The following is a 22,368-nucleotide window of genomic DNA, read 5'->3' as shown; positions in this document are numbered from 1 at the left end:
ATAGATTTTTTTTTCATGTTGATGTGAACAGAAAGAGTCTAAAGGGCTGAGAGTCCAAAGTACTCCCATATAGACTACACCAGACCACGTTAACAGTTGCTGTAGGAACCATGTGTGAATGAAACAGAAATCTGAACACTTCAAACTAATTTATCGAAATATTCAATGTGACTAGTCTTGGATTGCCCTCTTGCGTTTCTACATTTAAAGGTAATGAAAAATGTTCTTTAACAGGGAAAAGAATCAGAGGAGGTATAACGGTGGACATTTTGTATTTCAGGCTCAGCTCCCTCTTTATCACATTGGTCCTGCACAGCACCTGCATTACTGCTGATGCCGAGCCAATCCGTCTGTCAATCTCAAGTTCCATCCTACCCTCACTAGTGATCAACACCCCAAGATACTTGAACTCCTTCACTTGGGGCAAAGACTCACTCCCGACCCGGAGAGAGCAACCAACTGTTTTCCGGCAGAGAACCATGACCTTGGACTTGGAGGTGCTAACTCTCATCCCAGCCGCTTCGCACTCTGCTGCAAATCCCCTCAATGTCTGCTGGAGGTCCCTGCATGAGGAGGCCAACAAAACCATATCATCTGCAAAAAGCAGAGACGAGACTTGGAGGTCCCCAAACTGGAAACCTTCCTTCCCCCGGCTGCTCCTTGAGATCCTGTCCATGAAGATCACAAACAGGACAAGTGACAAGGGGCAACTCTGTGCGAAGGCCAACATGCACCGGGAACGTGTCTGACTTTGTGCCGAGGATGCGGACATAGCTCCCACTTTGGTCATTCAGGGACCGGATGGCTCATACCAACGGCCTGGGACCCATATTCCCGCAGTACCCCTCACATGATCTCCCAAAGGACACGGTCAAAAGCCTTCTCCAAATCCACAAAACACATGTGGACTGGATGAGAAAATTCCCCGCCATCCGATCCAACTCACCACCAAGTGGTGATCAGTTGACAGCTCTGCTCGTCTCTTTCCCCGAGTGTGCAAAACATACTACCGCAGATCTGACGAAACAACTACAAAGTCGATCATCGATCGTTGGCCTAACATGTTCTGGTACCAGACACACCTATGAACATCCGTATGTTCGAACATGGTGTTTGCAATGGTCAATCCACGACTACCACAGAAGTCCAACAACAAAACACCACTTGGGTTCAGATCGGGCATGCCGTGTGTTCTAACCTCTCTCCATTTTTCAAAAGCAGCTTAAATATTGATTTTAGTTTGAGCACGTTTCTGCTCGTGGAGCTTATTAGAAACATGCAGAGGCTTTTTAGGTCGGGTACAATCACTTCTATCTGAACCACTTCTCTTGACCCGCTTCCATCGCTGCAATACCTGTTGACCTGATAACTGCTCTCATATCTGGCAAACCGAGGGCCATCCAAAATGGCCGTATGGGGGTGCCTTAAAACTGCCTACCTTCTCTGGTCCATCAAATCTAGACCATTAAGGACCAGAATCTAAACTAAGAAGCCTATCCGATAATGGCAGAAATGGCCAAAAAAGATTGCTCTGAACATTTTTAAAGTAACCTCATTCAGGCTTATTAAATGCTCTCACCATCCTGCAGTGTGCAAATTATGACCTGAATGCAGAATATGTGGGACAGTGACCAATGACCTGTTGGATGTTAAAGCATTGGAAGAGAAGGTGAGTTTGTGAGTCATTGTAGGTTTTGGCAGGGTCAGTGTAGTCCTGTGATGGACTTCATTCTCTGTGTATTTGTGAATCATGGGTAGCCAAGGACGAGTCAGTTGATAAATCAGAACACCTGATACTGTGCCATTCTTTAAAGGCTGAAAGGCACTGTGTTTGTTTTCTTCCTGGAATGGTCTGAAGCCTATAACCATCATGGATCTGTGGTTCAGCAGTCTCTTTCTGGTAGTGGGGTTGTTCCTGAGCAGCTCGGCCCAGACACCCGAAGAATGCAAACCCTTGGTCACGCCTTTGTCTATGGCCGACCCCTCTGTGGTAAGCCCTCTTCTGCTTCCTGCCTGGCTCTTTAAGTAAACATTTGCATTAAATATTTGAAGTGGTTTACAGCTTTCCTGAACTTCTTGCCCTAATTTGTTTTTGGCATTAGCATTAACTTAAAGGTTGAAAGCATGACATTGTATGAAAAATATTTGGTTTCCATTATTACCCTTAATGTTAGATAGACATTTTCTGTGTGGTAGGATTTTGGTAAATGGTGAATGGACTTGAGCTTGTACAGCACTTTTCTAGTCTTCTGACTGCTCAAAGCGCTTTTACACCGCAGATCACACCTACACATTCACAAACTGATGGTAGAGGCTGCTGTGTAAAGTGAACATCAGAAGAAACAAATCAGTTCATTCACATTCATATGCCGCCACCTAAGCAACCGGAGCAAACTGGGGTTAAGGTTCATGCTCAAGGACACATCAGACATATTGTTGCAGGAGCTGGGGATAAAACCCTAGACCTTCCAGTTGAGGGACGACTGACCCTACCAACTGAACCACAGCTGCCCTATGCTGTGTTTTTCTACAAAGGACATGAGCCTTTGAACAACTCAGCAACTTAGTCCGAGATTGCCCCACAATCTAGTGACAAGGATAAACAATCAAGTGTAGCGATCTAAACTAAGCCTTCATAGAATGATTAAAGCATCAAGTCAAATTCAAGTCAAGATTATTACAACCGTGTTCCCTCTGATTCTGATAATTACGCCTACCTTGTTCAAATAAATCTGTTAAATTATGAAAGTAATGCAAAAAATCTTTTGGTGCTGTACTTTATTAAGGACATTCTTCCATTAGGGGATGGTACTATCATCCGTATAATACCCAAGTTTGAAGACCTATCGAAAATATCTGCTGTGTATAAAAATCTAGTTTTAAGAATCAATATATATGATGTTCTGTTTGGAGGATTTGTTATGTCTGTACATAGAAAGTTTATATTAGTAACTATACACAAACAAATTTACAAAGACAAACCATAATCTAAAAACGATAGGACAATGCCGAAAAAACCTATAAAGCTTCGTCTTTAATTCCTTTTTTAAATTGATAACAGATATTTGAGTCTACTTTATGCAGATGTACGGACGGATGAACTTCCTCGTGGGTTACGTTGACAATGGCATATTAAACGACATTCTGAAATTAACCGAGAGCTCCTGGGTGAACATCTCGATGTCCACATCAAGCCCCAATGACCTGGTCATGGCTCAGCATAACAAGATGTGAGTATTTAAAAATGCAAAATCAGCTGCCCAAATAAACCACATGATAATCAGAGGAAATAATCCCCCTAATAGACAATGCCTTTGCTCAAAGCTCATTTACATTTAAAGGTACAGACACAGAAACAGCCTGTTCTGAGCAGGGCTGAAATAGAGGGGTTTATAGGCATGATCAAATACAGGATCAGAGTGGATTTAGAACAAGACACTTCACAGATATGTTTTGGGGAGCTCTGAGACTTATTTAAACTTGTTGATGAAGAGGAGAATATGTGAACTTTAATAAAGAGACACACAGGTGTGTTCATGTTTAGGTGTAAATAGCAGCAGAGACAGACTTTCTAACATTTGAATTATTTTTACACATTAATTTTTACGAGCATTTCACTTAATCATATAGTTTTATTAGAAATTGAACTGCTTTTTAGTATATATTTTTACAATAATTAGTAAAATATACAAATTTAACTGATTTGAATTTCCATTACTTATTCTGGAAGGCATGTTGTGACCCCCCCCCCCCCCCCCCCCCATGGGTTAAAATAAGCTCAAATGTTAGAAGTTAACTGTACATTTGTGGATTAAGATGGACTGTTGAGCACCAACTTGTTGAAGCATCATTCAGCTCTTGTGGTGCCCTTGTTATGCTGGTTTTTATTTTGTTTCAGTCATGAACAGTTTTTTTCAAACATGGTCTACAAATTTCCGATCCGATGTTTAAACTCGTCATGTCTTCTCACTCTTTTTCTCCAGGAATGGAACTTGCATACGTTCAAACGTCACAGCAAATATTGAAGGCGATACTGCAAAAGTCGAAAGTAAGTTACCTGATCTGATATGACGACACTGCTTGTAAATGTTTGTTTTGCAAGTCAGTAAATCAGGGATTGTTGAAATATAAATACCAAAGTTTCACCGCCTGTGAAACTGCTTATTGGAACCCATACTTACCTTAGTTGAGTGACAAGCTCTAGTTGCCAAAGCCTTTATAATTAGGTATAATAAGTCTAAGGTATAATTCCTTGGTTTAGGTACAAAAACCTATAGAGGATGGTAAAGGTCAAATCAGTAAGATGTAGCGACGTAATAATTCACTCAATTCACGGTACGATTCACGATACTGGGTTCACGATACGATTCTCATAGGATTTAATGAGACTGAAGACAAAGTATTAAATGACTGTAAAAGATCCCTTTAATTTTTTCATGAAAACACCAATGCAATTCTTTGGCTCTTGCTTTGGGTGAGCCGGGCTGCAAACTTTGAGCTGCTGGCGTGAATAGACTAGAATTATGCGTCTGTTTTGCTCAGTGATTAAATTCTGTTTTTCATGCACAGAGGCTACAGCCCTCAGTGGAGCAGTCCCGGGTTCCACCCTCAGCCTTGGCACCTACACTCTCATTTTTTAAATGTATTTTTTCAAGATTCCTTTATTGTAGAGATAGGACAGTGAATAGAGTCAGAAATCAGTGAGAGAGAGAGAGTGGGGAACGACATGCGGTAAAGGAGCCACAGGTCGGATCCAAACCCCGGCCTCCCGCTTTGAGGATCACAGCCTCCATACATGGGGCGTGTGCACTAACCACTGCGACACTGCGCCACCAGTGCCCCACACTCTCATTTCTGTTTCCAGCTTTATCCATTGCCCTGTCTTCTCAATAAAGGCATGAGAAGTCCAGAAATAATCTTGAAACTCAAATTATCCATCTTCATTTAATTCTATGAGCAAGCTAAACAGTGTCTGTGTCAGATGCAATACTGTTGTTTTCATTTCTTTTTTTAACGTTGTCTTCAGTGGCCAAAGTTATCTCCACGTTCCAATCTCTGCCAACCTGTGACGGATGTAAGGTCTTCAGCATCAACACCACCAGCATGAACATTAACAACTTACTTCAGAAGATGAACTTTAGCAGCCCTACAGACAAGCCTGAGTTCAACGCTCATGCACTTTACCTGATGGGTAGGAAGAACGGGTCAAAAGGGAATAACTAAATTTGACATCTGTAGCATTTCTTCATTCTTATTTATTTGTTTTTCTCTTATTTTGTTTGTTTCCAGCCAGGGGGACGACTCTTGAGGAATCAGACCTGGAAGTTTTCAAAAAGCAGGCGAGCTGTCTCGGTTTCACAAGAGAACCAGACTTCCACTACAACCCTGAGAATGGTGTGTCACCTTCTAAATGATATAAGAATGTAATGAAGTAGGATTTCAGACAAAACTGAATACTTTTTCTCTCTTTTTCCCTGCAGAATTCTGCAAAGAAGACGAAGGTGTTATGATCATTGCCTGAAGTAGTTACAAAAGTTCCATGACTAATATGTTCGACTGAATTTGTGGAAGTAAAGAAACTAAATCTGTCTCATAAATGTGTGGACCTTGTTTTCAAAATGAAGAAATAGTCACACACAGAGGATGAAGTTGGAGGGACATAAGGAAAGGTTACCGTAGGCGGTAAAGGAACAGGTACACAGGGCCATTCTACCAACAACTGGATATAAGTTACCCTGGATTTTCAGCAGGCGGAGATGCAGCAGAGACACACAGCTAATGTAAAATAATTTTGTTACACCCTTTTGCGAGTTAGACAAAACAAAATTAGGGTGCAAATGAAGGCTCAAGGGATATGAAAATGCACCTGAGAATATGAACTCCATTTTAAGACCAGCATACTCACGAAGGCCATAGAAGGCCCCATATTTATTTTCTGCTTGTGCAAAGAGTGTGCTGGACATAAGAATGACAGCAGGGCTGGTCAGACAATAGTGCTGCACTGTGGGCCGCTCTGGGCTGAGAGAGGATTGATATAAGACTCCCAGTGGCTCTAAGAGACACATTAGAAGAGTCCACCCAGACCAGACATGCATTTACAAACAAACAACAGTCAGAGTTTGTCAGAGACAACAAGCAGATCAGTACTTGACAGAGATGGAGCGCCCTCGTGTGGCCCCTTTAGATAATGACACACACAAGGGTCGGGCGGAGATTTTTGGACAAACCAGCCTCTTCCACAAACAACCCCAAGTCTCTCTGCTGGATTCCGATTATTCTGGAGCAAAAAATGTTACAATACCATACAGGCCATTCCTGTACTTGACAGAGATGTGTGCCCTCATGTGGTTTGAGGTCTATGACCTGGGAAGCCCTCGTCACTGTATCTCCAAAGCTTAAAGGTTGTCCATGTGTGTGAGTGGACGTGAGTGTATTTGTTCTATTTTTTTACTAATCCAATAGAACCTGGTTTGAACCATGAACCCAGCAGCCAAAAGGGAAAACATCGAGATTCACCTTGGACTGTTTGACTTAAGATTGGATCTGGCCATTATTACCCAGAACCTCCACCAGATACAGTGGTGCATTGTGTGTCTGATCCGCTCCGTTATGGCTCCGTGCATCCTAGTCTGTCAACACCACAGGAGAACTCAGCCTGAAACCTGGGATGCCAAGACAAAGGAGTCCCTGTGGTAATTATAGAGATAATAAGATGTATGAAACCGTATAAAACTCTTACTAACATAAACAAACACACATGCGATCGTTGTTCTGAACCGTCGAAAAGGAGGGTTTTATTCTGAAAATAAACAGGATGTTTTAATGTTGTTTCGAGGAGTCTGACTTCCTGTCCCGCCCGATCTGCTCTGTGGTGAATTGATGCTCTGTGCATCCGGCAAAAATATAAGCCTTGCGTGTCCGCTGTAGAGGGCCCCAGACTGATGGAGCTGAGACGGGCCGCTGTGGAGCCAGAGAAAGAACACACACACTGAGTAAAGTAAAAACCTATCAGCTCCGCTGCCGTAACGCATCTGGTAGAATTTAGGGGTCAGAAACCTTGGCGACTCTTAGAAACTCTGCGAGATAATGCAGCATAACAGTTGCAATCTTAAGGGAAAATTACAATTCCATATAACGCCCAGTTATGACGAATGGATTTGGACTTGTATTGGTGTGTTTCCAGTCTTCTTGACTACTCAAAGATGCTTTCATACTGGATGTCACATTCACCCATTCACAAACTAATGGCAGAGGCTGCTAAAGAAAAGTGTCCATCAGTGATAACCAATCCATTCATACACATTCACACACCACAGGCTGGCTGATTGTCATTCATCTTAAAGCTGACGCCAAAACTGCTGCCGACACAATCTTGAAAGTAACACACAAATTGCAGTCTATATCTCCAGATGCTCCTAATAAAGCAACAAAACTCTGGATCTATGTTATGGATCAATCAAGGGGGCATATGAGTCTGAAGCAGGGCCTGCACTGGGTTCCTCAGATCACAATACTGTGCACCTTCTACCTGTGTATAGATCTGTGATGAGGAGGGAGAAAACCAGTGTTAAGCAGGTCAAAGTCTGGACTGACTTCAGGGGTGTTTTGAGTGCACAGACTGCTCTATATTCCAGGAGGACTGCTCTGATATTGATGAACTTACAGATGTTGTGTGCAGCTACATTTCATTTTGTGAAGACTGTGTGATTCCTTCCAGAAATGTGAAGATTTTCCCTAATAACAATCAGTGGCTCTCCAAAGACATGAAGGGTCTTATACATGAACGGAAAGTTGCTTTTAATGAAGGTGACGTCCTTGCTGAGAGGAAATTGAAAAATGGGCTGAAATTAAGAAAGCTCAAATTAGGTATAAAGATAAGATTGAGGCAGAACTCAGCAGTAACAATCTGAAAAAAGCCTGGAATGGAATGAAAACTATGACTGGACTACAAAAGAAGGGGAACAGTGGAATTGCCTTAGATGGTTTTTATTCAGATAAACATCTGGCAGATGAATTAAATAGTTTTTATCTTTGTTTTAAAAATAATGATTTGACTGCACAGATGAATGTAATAAAGGAAAAGACAACACCTCCTCCAGCATTTGCTTTTGATGTGAAGGAAGTGGCAAATCTTTTTAGACACACCGAGGCAAAAAGCCCTGGACCTGACAACATCTGTGGCCGGCTTTTAAAAACATCTTTCACTATATCTTCACACAATCTGTTAACCTGCAGAAAGTGACTAAACTTTGGAAAAAGTCCATTATTGTTCCTGTTGCTAAAATGAGCAACCTGAAAACACTGAATGATTTCAGGCCTGTAGCGCTGACTTCTCTACTGATGAAGACATTAGAAAAAATTGTCAGGACTCAAATTTTAATGCAGGTTGAAGAACACCTAGATCCTCTTCAATTTGTGTACAGAGCTGGTAGAGGTGTGGAGGATGCTGTCACCACATTGTTACACTATTTGTAGAAGCATCTTGAGGGCCCTAAGACACATGCCAGACTCCTGTTCATTGACTTCAGCATTTAACTCCACACAGCTGATTTTGCTTCTGAAAGGTTAATCCATCACTTTAAACTTGAGCCTAGCTTGATTGGATGGGTTGTAGATTTTCTGAGGTGGCAGTGAGTGAAAGTAAATGGTGTTTTTTCTAACCAGCTCTCTTCTTCCACTGGGTCTCCTCAGGGTTGTTGTCTGTCACCCCTTCTGTACATTATGTACACTAATGAGTGTCACAGCAATCACAGTAATAGACACCTTCTTCAATTTGCTGATGACACTGTTGTTGTCAGCCTTCTTGAGGGGGGAGAGCAGAGGGGAGAGCAGGGCCTTCTTGAGGGGGGAGAGCAGGGTCTTCTTGAGGGGGGAGAGCAGAGCCTTCTTGAGGGGGGAGAGCAGGGTCTTCTTGAGGGGGGAGAGCAGGGTCTTCTTGAGGGGGGAGAGCAGAGCCTTCTTGAGGGGGGAGAGCAGGGCCTTCTTGAGGGGGGAGAGCAGGGTCTTCTTGAGGGGGGAGAGCAGGGTCATGATGACTCTGTTTTATAAAAGTTTGATTGACTCTGTTTTAAATGTTTGCATCGCTGCATGGTATGGAAGCCTGAACTCAAACAAGAACAGACTTGGGAGACTTGTAAAAACAAGCAGCAGAATCTCAGGGAGGTGTCAGGTTGGACTTTTGACCATTTATAATCAGCAGGTCCTGAGGAAAGCTAGGGCCATACTTGTGATCCCAGATCACCCACTTCACAGTGAGTTTGACCTTTGACCCTCAGGTCGTCGTTTTAGAGCTCCTGTGAGGAAGACTAAAAGACTCCAGGTCTCATTTTTACCAAGTGCAATTAATCTGTTAAACAACAATTAGCTATTTGTTGCTCTTTTTGCACTTGAACTGCACATTTGCACACCTCCACTTTGCACTTTAAGAACTTGAATTTCCATTCTGGTCCGGGCTCTTGACTGATTATATTGCGCTGTTTTAATTTGGTTTTATATTTTGCTGTGTTGTCTGATTTCTTTTTTTTTCCTTTCTGAAAAAAAAAAATCTGAATCTGAATCTGAATCTGAATCTGAATCAGATAAGGGTATGATTATGTATACAGCACACAGCATAAGGCCACAAAACACATGTATCTGTGAGTTATTATTTATCTTTTATACAGTTGGTACATAAACTTTTAAAAGACGGAAATTATACCCTGGAAGGGCAATGTATCCTCGGAGATGCACACTGTAAATTATAAAAACTGTAAACAAAAATCAGGAAACTGTTACTTGTCCTAGATACAATAGAGAACAGCAATTAATCAATATTTCAAAATATTTATACATGTCTGCCAATTGAAGGAACCCTTAAGGCCATGGGTCCCTATAAAAAGGAGTAAAAATCCAACTTGTGTCCCCATATTGTAGGTGTACAAACCATGTGTAAAGCCTCATCACAGACCATCTCTCCAACCACAAATGGGAAAAAATAACGCATAAAAAGATTGAGTTGATTGTCCGTGTGGCCGTTTTTCTCTAACTTACTTATAACAACTGAGAAAACCTGAAAAATCTATAACAATAAAACCTTCACTTGAAAGAAAATGTCAACCTTCATAATGACCCTGTAAACCTGTGGGTCCCTGTCAGTGTGGTTTAAATCAGGTCTATGTCCCCACATTGTAGGTTTCCAAATTGCACACTTTTTTAAATATTTTGTTTTCGTACATTTCAAGCCAAACAATACTTCATTTTAATAAAAAATATTTTTAACAACAACAAAACTAATTTTCAGTTTCACTCCATCCCAAACCCAGTGTAAAGCAATATATCCCAATTTCTTATATTCAATTAGAGTCAAATGAAAGAAGAGAAAGGAAAACAACAGTAAGAAAACGTGTTAAAGAAATACCTCTTAAAACGCTTTCAAAGTACCTTTATTCAGGCTTATTAAATGTTCTCAGTAGCCTCATTTACTGTAAGTTGTGAACTAAATGCTGAATTTGTGGGCAAGCAATCGATGGCGTGATTGATATCCTTATCGGCTCAAGTGAGGCAATGAGTCATTGTTGGTTTTAGCTTAACCCAGGCAGTCCTGCGATGGACTGTAGTCTCTGTATTTGAGAATCGAGGACAGGCAAGGGCAGGTCAACAAATCTGTTGATGTTTGATACACAAACCAGTGTCCTTAGAAGTCCTACAAACACAGGATATCATCAAATCTCCTTTAAACCTATTGTGTAAATAACAGAAATGTCTGAACACATGTAGCTTTTTTTTTATTGCTCCTTTTTACCCCAGCCTGTTAAACTACTATATAACGAAGGAGTATTATGGCCACATTAAGGTTTTTTTTTTCAGATATTGTGATTAAAGTCTTAAATATACAAGAATAAATGTACAATATGTGGAATTTTATGACAATCTTTAAATTGAAATATTACAAATTTATTAAAAATGGACTAAAACAATGTTAGATTTTTTTTTGTTGAGTAATTAGACTACCTCAAATATTTCCAACAGTTATCAAAGCCAGAGAAATCTGAACTTCCTTGCCGCTGAGGTGGAGGTCGGAGCAGTGTGTGCATGAATGAGGTGGTTGTGGGGATGACACAGTCCGATGGTGGTGGCTGGGCATCGGGAGGTGGCTGGGAAGACACAGTCTGATGGTGATGGTAGGGAAGACACAGTCTGATGGTGATGGTTGGGAAGAAACAGTCTTATGGTGGTGACTGGGTTACTGGGTGTCAGGCGGTAGTTGGGAAGACACAGTCCAGTGGTGGTGGCTGGGCTCCACGCGTTGGTTGTGGGGACGTCTTTAAGTGCTAAGTCTGGCTGTGTTGTCATATTTTATAATGTTGTGTCTGTTACATTTTTGATTTTACCTGAGAAGGAAGAAGTTTTAAAAAGAACGTTTAGTCTTCCAAATGTCACTAAAATGAAACACTACCGGTACAAAAACGGGCGTTAATGGGCTAACTTACATATTGGCATCACCAACAGGCTAACCTGCTCTTTTTGAGAGATCAATCAGGTTGTATTTTTAACTAATGAGGCAGAGTATTCCTTATACATATAACAAATATCTGTGAGGAAATTTTAATTCAAAACATTTACACATTTCAGCGAAAACTGGTAATATAAAGGCTTTGACATTTTATTCAGGTATATTCCAGTTTCTAAATAAAACACAATTTGCAATTTATGGCCTGAATGACAAATTTAGGGGCTGATCGATGACATGTTGGATTTTATAGCATTATTGGTAGAGATGACACTATCAGTCAGTGTTGGTTTTAGCTGGAATGAGACCGTCCTGTGATTATCTGTATCATCTGTGTATTTGTGCATCTTTGGCAGCCAAGAACAAATCACATAATCTGTGATGTTTGATGCACAAAAAGAACAGTGTCCTTAGGAAATCTTTAAAGCCCAGAACAAACTGATATGACCGTTGAACCCACAGTGAGAAAATGTTGAGTTCAAACATTGCTTTCCCAACTTTGGACAAAAAATGCACATGCACATGCACACGCACTATAAAGGTCAGAACACGTAGAGGCCTAAGCTTCTGTGGTATAACTCCTGTGTCATCCTGGGTCAATCGATACATCTATTCAATTCTTACATATCTTATGAAGTAAAAGTATGTTTTAAGAGGAGATGGCTGCAAGCAAGATTTCCCTAATTCAACAAATTATAATTGCTCATAGTGTCAAGCCTTTTTCCATAGATTATAAAAACTAAAAAGAGATGTAAATACTGTTGACCTTGCTAGCTTGCTATTTAGGGTTTGCTAGATGATGGAAAAGGATGAGTCCCCTTACTTGAGATTCATAAATTATATTGCAAATGTCTCAAAGGAATCATGCTTCTACTTTAAGGGATAATTCTGCTTGTGTTGTAGCACATGGTGATATTGGATCTCTTACACCTTTTATCTGAGCAGAAAGGAGTTTTGAAGACAGCATAAGCATTTCTTTAATATCAAACATAACCTGTTGAACAAATGCTGACCTAAATGCTGTGGACCTTGCTAGCTTAATATCAAGTATCTGTGAGCGGATGAGTCTTATTGTACAAATATTGTCTGTGAGTAAATTGAAGGAAAGCAATAGAAAGAGTGACATGTTATGGCGTGAAGATGATCTATATGAGCTAAAAAGAGTGAAATCAATGATGATGATATAATGCTAGAATTAAAGGTTGGTCAGCTAATGAGCTGATAATGATTAGTTTGCTACTGATTACCTGATAAAGTTGTGGCTTTTACCTTTTTTGATCTCAGCAGTTCAAGATTATTGTTTTGTGTGATATATACTATGCAGTCTGTGCAGTTATGCGTTGTGGACAGCAAAGAGCAAGTCAATAAATCTGTAAATGTTTGATGTACAAATGATCAGTGTCCTTAGAAACCCTATAAACACAGGACACCATAATATCTCGTCTTAAATGACAGTCGGACAAGGGTGGAGTCAAATATTGTGTGCCCAACTCCAGGAAAAAAATTTAAATGATTTACTATACATTCATATTATATATTATGAATAGTCCAAAAAGCCAGGACACTTGGAACTCTGCCATGATTAGATTCTATAAAGGCTGAATGTCTCTGTGAGGCTCCGTCATTCAGCTTTGTCAGAGAAAAGCTTCCTGCTTGGTGTTTTCTTCCATACATTGCTAACAAGCTAACCATCCGTAGCATCATGAATCTGTTGTTCAGTAGTCTTTTCCTGGTGGCTGGGTTGTTCCTGAGCAGCTCGGCTCTGTCAGTTGAAGAATGCAGACCTCTGATCACACCTCTTCCAAGATTTGAACCGGTAAGCTTCCTCTGCTGGGTCTGTAGGTTAGCATTAGCATTCAGGATTTTTAGCAGTACACATCTTTTTTGAACCTTTAGTCCTCATTTGATTGATTTCTTTCCTTATCATTAGTATTCAGTTTGAGCTACACCTTAGCATTAGAAGACAAATTGGCCACAACTTTTGAGAAGCCAGGAAAATTAATTTTGTCACTCAGTGAAGAAGAAAAAGAGAACTCATTCTAACATGACTCTCAGAGCACAATGTTTAAATGAGATCAAAAACCTGGGCCTCAGAGATACTTTCGCCCTAAAATTAAACTTTCAGATGGATACATAGTCATTTCTCTATGGTAAGTAAGAACCTGGGAATTTGTACATCAGATATGATTGACTAAGCCTCATACAGAACTTGTTTCCCTATGATTATTCCAATCTACTGTATGTGTTGAACCAGGCTTTATATGTCTGAATGAATTGACTCAATTTTTAATTTTAAAAGTGTAATTCTAAGGTTACACATATAATAGAGCCTTTTTTCCCTTCCACAATGTTTTTTAGAAAGTTTTTCTCATTGTGGTTTTAATACTTGGTACTTTTCCTGTGCAATACCTAAGTTTAACAACTCTTAGCTCTCAAAATCTGATGTTTTGCCAAATTTTAAGACAAGTTTAGGCCTAATTAAAAAAAGGCTAAAATAATGTAAAAAGTTGAATCCTATAAAACCATAAGAATTAGCTGAAAAGAATACAAACTTGACCCAACAATTGAGACTTGATAAAGGTGTGTGCAAAAATGCAATTTACAATCAGCCTTTGGCTCTGCTTGCATTACAGCAGACATTTGAGTCTAACTCATTAACTTTACATTTATCTGCAGAGTTACGGAAGGTGGATCTTTATCTTGGGTTACATTACTAGTGAACCACACAGAGTCTTGTTCAAGACAACCAAGAGCCAGTGGGTTGACTTCATTCAGACGTCACCTGACCACAAGGAATTCGTTCAGGATATCGGGATCAGGCAGTGAGTATTAATCAGTGCGCGATCAGCTGTACAAATATATAACATATACAACTTATTAAACAAAGGTGGTTATGTTTTATTGTCTGTTTGCTACTCCATGCTAAATTCTTAGTCATCCAACCCTGATCAACCGTTATGCAGATGACACAATTTTATTCTTCTTAAACGCTTAATACTCTTGATACTCTACCATAACAAAAAACACTAAGGATGCACATCAGATCCCCTTTTGCTAGGCTAGAATAGTTACTTCTACAGTGGAGGTTTCAGTCCAAGCATGGCATGTATGCAGCTTGAAATTCATACCATTTTTTAAACATAGATTGCAAAGAGAACAGTAGCCTGGTTTAAGGCACAAGTTAACAGGTCACAGACACAACATGACTATGATAAGATAAATGCAATGTATTAAATTATTTTTTGTTCCATCTAGATTTCGTGGTGTTAGTTGATAGTAGGCACCATCTTTGTTACACCATTTTTTTATATTCCAGCTCTGAACAAGGCTTTTCCTACATGTTCTCTTCAACCCTTCCACTGACATGTCAGAACTAACCATTTCTCTTTTATTTCTTATCAGTCCTACATATTGCAAGTTTGGATCACACCCTGTAACTATTCATTCCAACACTGCAGCAACTGACAGTAAGTCACCTGTTCTGATATGACACTGGAGCTTGTCAATGTTAGTTCTGTTAGTCAGTGAATCAGGGTTTGTCAAATTATTCATCTTCATTTCAGCCTAGGAGCTAGCCAAATAGTGTCTACTTCAAATTACAGTGCTTTTGTTTTAATCTTTTACTTTCCAGAGTCCAACTTCACCTGCACATACCATTCCCTGCCAACCTGTGAGGGATGTCTGCTCTACACCGTGGACAGCAGAACCAACAATCAATTAATCCACATTATGAATATCGACGAACCTAAGACCATTGCAGAGGTCAAAAGCTATCGGGCTTTTTACCTGATGGGTAAGAAGAACAAGAGAGAAAAAAACAGTTTGTAGTCCGAAAAATGTCTTAATCATAATTGAATTACATTTCTGTTTCCAGCCAAAGAGTCGACTATCAAGCACCACGAGCTGGCACATGCCATGAAGCAGGCCAAGTGTCTTGGTTTCACTGGAGAACCAGACTTCATCTACGACCCCAAAGACAGTACGTTACCTACATACTTATCTGATTGATGACATAGAGAGGAGTGATTTCTGACAAAACTGAATTATTTCTCTCTCTTTCTCTTTGCAGCTCTCTGTGACAAAGACGAACAGTAAGCTGAAGAAAAGTGAAGGCGATATTCAGCTGAAGTACTAACCATCCCTGAGAAATATGTTTAACAGAAATGGGGGATGTAAATAAATAAATGTGGAAAAAAAAACAATAAAGGTGTGAATTTATTTCCATTCAAATAAATACAGAGGTTGGCGATGGATTGGCTCTTCTATTGAAAGGGGCCAAAAAATGAAGAATAAGAAGACAGGGCCAATTGAAAAGAGTGGGTAATTCCTCAGTGTTTAAGGATGGCATAGGGGATTCAATTTGGAAAGTGGTTGATGTTCCTAACGCAGCAGAAAACTGGCTGAGGATTTGTCAGGGCAGAGGGAGACAGTAGTGGATTGAACACAATTACTTCAAGATTTGATACATGGGTGGGTTAAAAAGCTTTTGGGGTATGAAAGCTCGCAACAGGTCTGGAGACAAATCCATGACCAGTGGATCAGGGTTATGCTTAAGATAAGATAAGATAAGATAATCCTTTATTGATCCCCAGTGGGGAAATTCAAGTGCTGCAGCAGTAAAAGACAACAAGAAGAACATGCATATTAATATTAATACAATTAGAATATATTGGAATAAAATAAAAGTAAAGATAAAGTAACTACGTATTTACAACTATAATAAGCAAAATGTCTGTCAGTAATTAAGAAGACAGACTATAGGAACCACTGCTGTTGTACAGTCTGATGGCAGTAGGCACAAACGAGCGCCTGAAGCGCTCAGTTTTGAACCTGGGGGGGATGTGAGGATGGCTGAAGGAACTTCCCAGCTGCCATGGCTCATCATGGAGAGGGTGAGAGGAGTTGTCCAGGATGGCTGTGATTTTGTCCCTCATCCTCCTCTCAGCCACCATCTCCACTGTCCAGGCCAACAAGCGAGCGTGCTTTCCTCACCAGCTTGTTGAACCTGCTGACCTCACCAGTTTTACTGCCACCCCACCAGCACACCACAGCAAAGAAGAGTGCACTGGCCACCACAGACTGGTAGAAGGTCTTCAGGAGTCTTTTGCAGACACTGAACGATTTGACTCTCCTCAGGCAGGACAGCCTGCTTTGTCCCTTCCTGAAGTTACTGAGCTATCAGTGGCCCATGATTTGACCAATTATATTAGCTTTGATCTTTTGTCAAATGTATTTTTTATTTTCCCTGTCAGCTCCAACTGAGGTTTTTTTTTTTAGTTTCTAGAAATTTGAGTGGGTTACGTAAATCAAAATCAGAATGGAATTGCATTCACTGTCATTTTAAGCTCTGTTCCCAACAACCATGAATCAGTAATAATGAGTCTCTCCGTGGTTTTTGTGTGTGCAAATGGCAATTGGAATCGCTTTCTAATTCTGGAGCATTTACAGTAGTCCCATGAGCACTCTCAGGAAGAGTCTTTGTTGTGTTCTCTTTACAGATGCAGTGGTGTGGACTGACCAGGAGAGGTCCTCAGATATTAGGACATCCTAGAATCTTTAGGCAGTCTACAAAGTCGTGCCAGCCCTTAGGTGGAGGAGAAGGTATACTGACATTGATCGACACTCTGTGCGTAATTTCTATTTCTGGGCAAGTCCTTGATTTAGTTGTATACAGGGGAGGAGAGGCTGAAGTCAAGCAGATTGCTGACTAAAAAGTCTGGAATGATTGTATTAAATGCTTAGCTGAGGTCAATTGAAGATCATCCTCACATAGTTCTCCCAGTGTTCGTGGCTCGGCCCTGTGTGACTTGCAATGCCACTTTACACTTTGAAGCACTTTGAATCGCACTTGTTGCTAAGATACACTAAATAAATAAACTTCCCTTTCCCAGGTCCCCTATACTCAGGTCAACTCGCAGTTTGTTTTCATCGGGGTAGCAGAGAGTCACTCCCGTGATTCCCCGCCAACCTCAATGTCATGTTTTGTTATTGTTTTGATTGAGAGCCTCCCTGGTGGCGAAATTGACATACTTGCTAGTCAAGCTAGCAAGTTCTAGCTAGCTTGACTTTTTCGCCTCTTTTTCTATAAAGCTAACACTAACTACAGTATAGATTGTAGGCCTTGACCATTAGACTTTTATGAGGTCTGCAACAATTTTTATTTGGTTTTTAATGATGCGCTTTTATTTTGTTGGCAAAATGGGTGCAAAGTGTGTGCTCATAAGTAATATGTGGACTTAATATCTGTCAAAAAGGTCACACTGGTGGGGTATAACGGTGGCTGAATGGTTACGGCGCTCTCCTTTATTTCAGAGCTTCACTTAAGTAGGTGTGATATTGGGGGCGCAGATAGCCAAGCGGTTAGGTTAAATTTATATTGAGAAAAATTACATTGTAATAACTGTCGTTCTCGTTTTATTGCCCAGGCCCAAGTTTGAACATCACACAACTATCCTGGAACACCTTCAGAATAAAAGCCTTAAAACAAGTGCATAAACAAGGGCAATTTCTTCACACAAATTCCAGAGCAAGCTTTTAACTTGAAAATCAAACAAGAAGTATAACTGGACTTTTTTCATGCCTGTCACATATTCTACTAATATGTATAGACATATATGTCATACAAGGTTGATATAGCCATCTATATCATTTTGTCCTTTCTGATCAAAACCACGAGGCTAAAAATAACAATAGGCAGGACTTCTAGTCTCTAAATTTTCAGCACAAGACCCACCAAAGACAGACTTGAGACACACAGCTCACACTGGCAGTCTGGAAGCTCTTACTTAACATGCCAAAATGAAAAAAAGGGGCCGCAGTGCAGTCACTAAGACACACGTCAACAAACAACCAATTGGGAAGTGAGCTGACTGAAGAAGGAAGCACAACAGCCGCGGCCAATACTTCTTACTCACCTTCAGCTTGCCCTCTAACATACCCATGGTAATGTCCATGACTCCAGATACAATCATCACCTTTTCTTACCCAACAACCGCCGTAATTATTTACTCTAAAACTGAGTTCCAACATGAGAGATTTTGAGAGATTCTGGACTCTGATTGGCCATGAATATAATCTGTTAGTGTGTGGTGTGCTGTCTTGTCACACTACTGTTTAATCTGTGTTTTTCTACGTGTGTGGTCTCCCACATTTTCTACAATGTGTTTGTTTGAACATTTGTAAAAACCATTAGTGTGGTTTGGATAGCTGCTAATGAGTGGCTTACTAGATGAAGTTGTGTCTGTTTGGTTAATTTTTTTCAACCTAAGAACGACAAAGTTCAATTAGAAGGTTTTTCTTTTTTCATTTATTTCTATTTGTACATTGTGAGTATCCAAGGACAAATCAACACACATTGTAAATGTTTGATGTGCAAACTGAAGTGTCCTTAGAAATCCTACAAACACAGGACACCCCTAGGATCTCCTCTTAGCCTACAGTGAGAGGAGGTACATAGAAGTCCATGTCATTGCCCAACTCTGAGGAAAATAAATAAAAATTCCTATTATATGAAGAGTCCAAAAAGCCTGAACACTTGGAACTCCGCCATAAGCAACTTCTATAAAGGCTGAGTGAATATGTGAGGCTCCATCATTCAGCTTTGTCAGAGAAAAGCTTTTTTGGTGTTCTCTTCCAGTCAAGCTAACCATTTGTAGCATCATGAATCTATTGTTCAGCAGTCTTTTCCTGGTGGCTGGGTTGTTCCTGTGCAGCTCGGCTCAAACAGTTGAGGAATGCAGACCTCTGATAACACCTCTTCCAACTTTTGAACCGGTAAGCCTCTTCTACTTCCCTCCTGGGTCTTTAGGTTAGCATTAGCATGAATGACTTTCAGCAGCTTTTTCAGTTTTGGAAATACTGATGTACTGTATAAGATTGACTACCTTGGACTCAGATACTTTGCCCAAAGATTGACATTTTCAGATGGATTCATTATCCTTTTTCTACAGTGAGTGTGAAGCTGTGGTTTTCAATTTGAATCTATTACTAAATCTTATTCAGCTCTTATTTCTCTCTGATTCAAGTCTACGTGTTAAGCTATGCTAAACATGTGCTCGTTATTACGTAAACGTTTATTTAGAGGCTACACATAAAGGCTTTTTACACTTCCACAACTTTTTCCTGAAAGTTCTACTGGTAAAGGATCTATGTGTTTTTAAGAATATGTTACTGTTTCCTGTATATTACTTACGTTTAAGTAACTGCAAACTACCTGCTCAATTAAAAAAACAAAATTGAGGAATCTAAATATGATGTTCTGCCAAACTTTTAGAAGATATTTGGCCTTGTTTATAATGGCTAGGGTAATATTGAAGATGAATATATGATTTGAATCATGAGCTGAAATATTACAATCTTGAGTCAGCTTTTGATACCCAGTTCTACGCCTGATAAAGGTTTGTACCTTATTGAATTTATGTTTGTCGGCAGAGTTACGGAAAGTGGATCTTCATCATGGGCTGGATTACTAGTGAACCACATAGAGCATTGTTCAAGACAACCAAAAGCCAGTGGATTGACTTCATTAAGACATCACCAAATGACAAGCAATTTGTTCAGGATATTGGGATCAGGCAGTGAGTATCAGCAGTGCAAATATATCATATATTCATGTAAATAGATAAACATAGAGGAAAGAATCCCCCTAAAATACATTTAACAAACGTTGGTTACATTTTTGTGTCTATACTACTCCATGCTAAATTCTTAATCATCCCAACCAGATTAACTGCTCTACAGATGTTACTTAACAACACCTGAGATACATCCTTTAAGGCACATCAATTTACCTTTTGCCATGCTAGCTCAGGAATTACTTACATGGAGATTTCCATCCAAGCATGGCATGTTTGCTGCTTAAAATTCTGATATTTTTTTTAGACAATCTTTCAATAAACTGTATGTCTTAGATTTCAACTAGAACTAAACAATAGGCCTATATTAAGCAGCTAACATGCTTTCTTCTTTGGGTTCTTCTACAAGCCTTAATGGCTTCATGCATGCTCTCTTGCTAGAAGACTGAGGCATAAGCTAACAGGTCACATGTACAACATCACTTTGATGAGAACACAATTGTTGGAAGATAGATTTGTACAAACTCACTATTGTTACTTCAAGTTCTCCTGCTGTTTGTTAAAAGTATGCACACCCTGCGTTACACTCTCTTTTGACAGTTCCAGTCTTGAACAGGTTTGTTTTTTTTGTGTTTAAATATTCTCTTTTCCAATGACATGTCTGAACTTGTCTTTTCTCCTTTATTTCTTCTCAGTCCTACATATTGCAAGTATGGATCACACCCTGTAACTGTTCATTCCAACCTTGCAGCTACTGACAGTAAGTCACCTGATCTGTTTTGGTTATGGAGCTTGTCAATGTTAGTTCTGTTAATCAGTGAATCTCAGTTTGTCCAAATAAAAGGCACAACAGAGAAACCGCCTCTTTAAACCTATATTTAACCTATACTTATATGTGAGTGGCTATCTCAGTTTGCCGAAATCATTATCTTAGATGAGAGAAACATTTATATAAAACATTCTTTTATAAATAATTATAATAATAAAATCAGTGAATCTGAGTGTGTCCAAACAAAAGTCACAACTGATTCAACAGAGAAAAACAGCCTCTTTTAATCTATATTTACCTTACCTCTGTTTGCCAAAATCATTATCTAAGATAAGAGAGAGAACTCAGGATGTGATGGTTATTATGCCCCAGTAGTCTGGGGGCAATGGATTGGAAACATAAACAAAATATTTATCTGAATTTTGATTCCTGTGTAAGCAAAGGTCAACGGTGACTAATTTACGCCTCAAGAACATTCATGACATTGTTTATCCCAGGACACTCCCACAAATAATTCACCATCAGTCATTTCATGTATCTAACGTCATTATGTCACCTTCCATTGTGCCTCTTGTACAGAACTGGAGTTAAGCCAATAGCTTGCTGATTGTAAGCCGAACAGTGACCTTATTTCCAAATCTAACAAGATAGATTTGGTGCTTCCCCCAATCAAAGTGAGACAATTTCACTGTGTAAAGTGTCATTCTTAAAACATTGTAAAACAGGAAGTAGAGCTCACTTAAAAATGGTTTTCTTTTGCCTTTAAAATTACCCCAATCCAGATCCGTTTTAACCTTGGCATGCAAGGTATTACATGTTGAAAAAAAACCCTGTTTTTCAAAGCTAAGAATTATGAAAACACACTTAACAATTTCCACTAGATGTTCCATGTGTTACAGATCCTGACACCTTAAGTGGGACATAAAGGTCACTGAACAACTGAAGAGCCTGATGATTTAAATGTTTTTGGATGAGATTTTGATTGTCAAAATTACTAATATTATAAAAGCTTTACATTTATAGTTTTGTTTGATTAGCTTGAATATCGTCATCAGATGCTTTTGACCAGGAGGTAACACTGACTTAAATGTGAAAAGTCATAGTATCAACCTTCATTTGAGTCGAGGAAGCAAGCATAACAATGTCTGCTTCGGATGTAAATGTTTTTGATTCTGCTCCAAACCCCATCTCCACCCACCAGAGCGCAGACCAACCCGCTTTTTAGACACTCCATCTGAGTACCCTGAGTACCCTGCCACCCCCCTCAACACTCCATCTGACTACCCTGAGTACCCTGCCACCCCCCTCAACACTCCATCTGACTACCCTGAGTACCCTGCTACCCCCCTCAACAGCCCTCTCCTTCTCCTCCTCCTCCTCCTCCGACGGCCTCTCCAAAACAGCTGATCAGGTGAGAAGCCAGCTGAGGAAGATCAAGGCGAGGAAGGCCACAGGTCCCGACGGCATCAGCTCCAGACTCCTGAAGGACTGTGCAGACCAGCTCTGTGAGGTTCTTCTGCACATCTTCAACCTGAGCC

General features: G+C 40.0%; 2 protein-coding genes across 2 annotated transcripts; both read left to right on the top strand.

Annotated features, from left to right (window-relative positions):
* Positions 1-1,767: 1,767 nt before the first annotated feature.
* On the top strand, positions 1,768-5,597 carry LOC110002072 (uncharacterized). Its single transcript, XM_020657706.3, has 6 exons — positions 1,768-1,990; positions 3,085-3,230; positions 3,984-4,048; positions 5,027-5,191; positions 5,290-5,394; positions 5,481-5,597. Exons 1-6 carry the CDS (start codon positions 1,871-1,873, stop codon positions 5,519-5,521), a joined length of 642 nt encoding a protein of 213 aa, XP_020513362.1. The 5' UTR covers positions 1,768-1,870; the 3' UTR covers positions 5,522-5,597.
* Positions 5,598-13,109: 7,512 nt separating this feature from the next.
* LOC110002069 (uncharacterized) lies at positions 13,110-15,694 on the top strand. Its single transcript, XM_020657702.2, has 6 exons — positions 13,110-13,304; positions 14,165-14,310; positions 14,891-14,955; positions 15,120-15,281; positions 15,363-15,467; positions 15,558-15,694. The coding sequence occupies exons 1-6, from the start codon at positions 13,191-13,193 to the stop codon at positions 15,581-15,583; spliced, it is 618 nt and encodes a 205-aa protein (XP_020513358.1). The 5' UTR covers positions 13,110-13,190; the 3' UTR covers positions 15,584-15,694.
* The last annotated feature ends 6,674 nt before the right edge of the window (positions 15,695-22,368 follow it).

This window comes from Labrus bergylta, chromosome 19, assembly GCF_963930695.1.
Source record: "Labrus bergylta chromosome 19, fLabBer1.1, whole genome shotgun sequence".
In the NCBI taxonomy this organism is placed as follows: domain Eukaryota; kingdom Metazoa; phylum Chordata; class Actinopteri; order Labriformes; family Labridae; genus Labrus; species Labrus bergylta.
The sequence above is the reverse complement of the archived record's forward strand: the minus strand, read 5'-3'. Positions and strand labels throughout refer to the sequence as shown.

Bases quoted from the DNA above. Each gene is read 5' to 3' on its own strand.
- LOC110002072 (XM_020657706.3), top strand. From the start codon at position 1,871: ATGGATCTGTGGTTCAGCAGTCTCTTTCTGGTAGTGGGGTTGTTCCTG. The intron at 1,991-3,084 runs GTAAGCCCTCTT...TACTTTATGCAG, and splicing joins CTATGGCCGACCCCTCTGTG to ATGTACGGACGGATGAACTT. The intron at 5,192-5,289 runs GTAGGAAGAACG...GTTTGTTTCCAG, and splicing joins TCATGCACTTTACCTGATGG to CCAGGGGGACGACTCTTGAG.
- LOC110002069 (XM_020657702.2), top strand. From the start codon at position 13,191: ATGAATCTGTTGTTCAGTAGTCTTTTCCTGGTGGCTGGGTTGTTCCTG. The intron at 13,305-14,164 runs GTAAGCTTCCTC...ATTTATCTGCAG, and splicing joins CTCTTCCAAGATTTGAACCG to AGTTACGGAAGGTGGATCTT. The intron at 14,956-15,119 runs GTAAGTCACCTG...TTTACTTTCCAG, and splicing joins CAACACTGCAGCAACTGACA to AGTCCAACTTCACCTGCACA.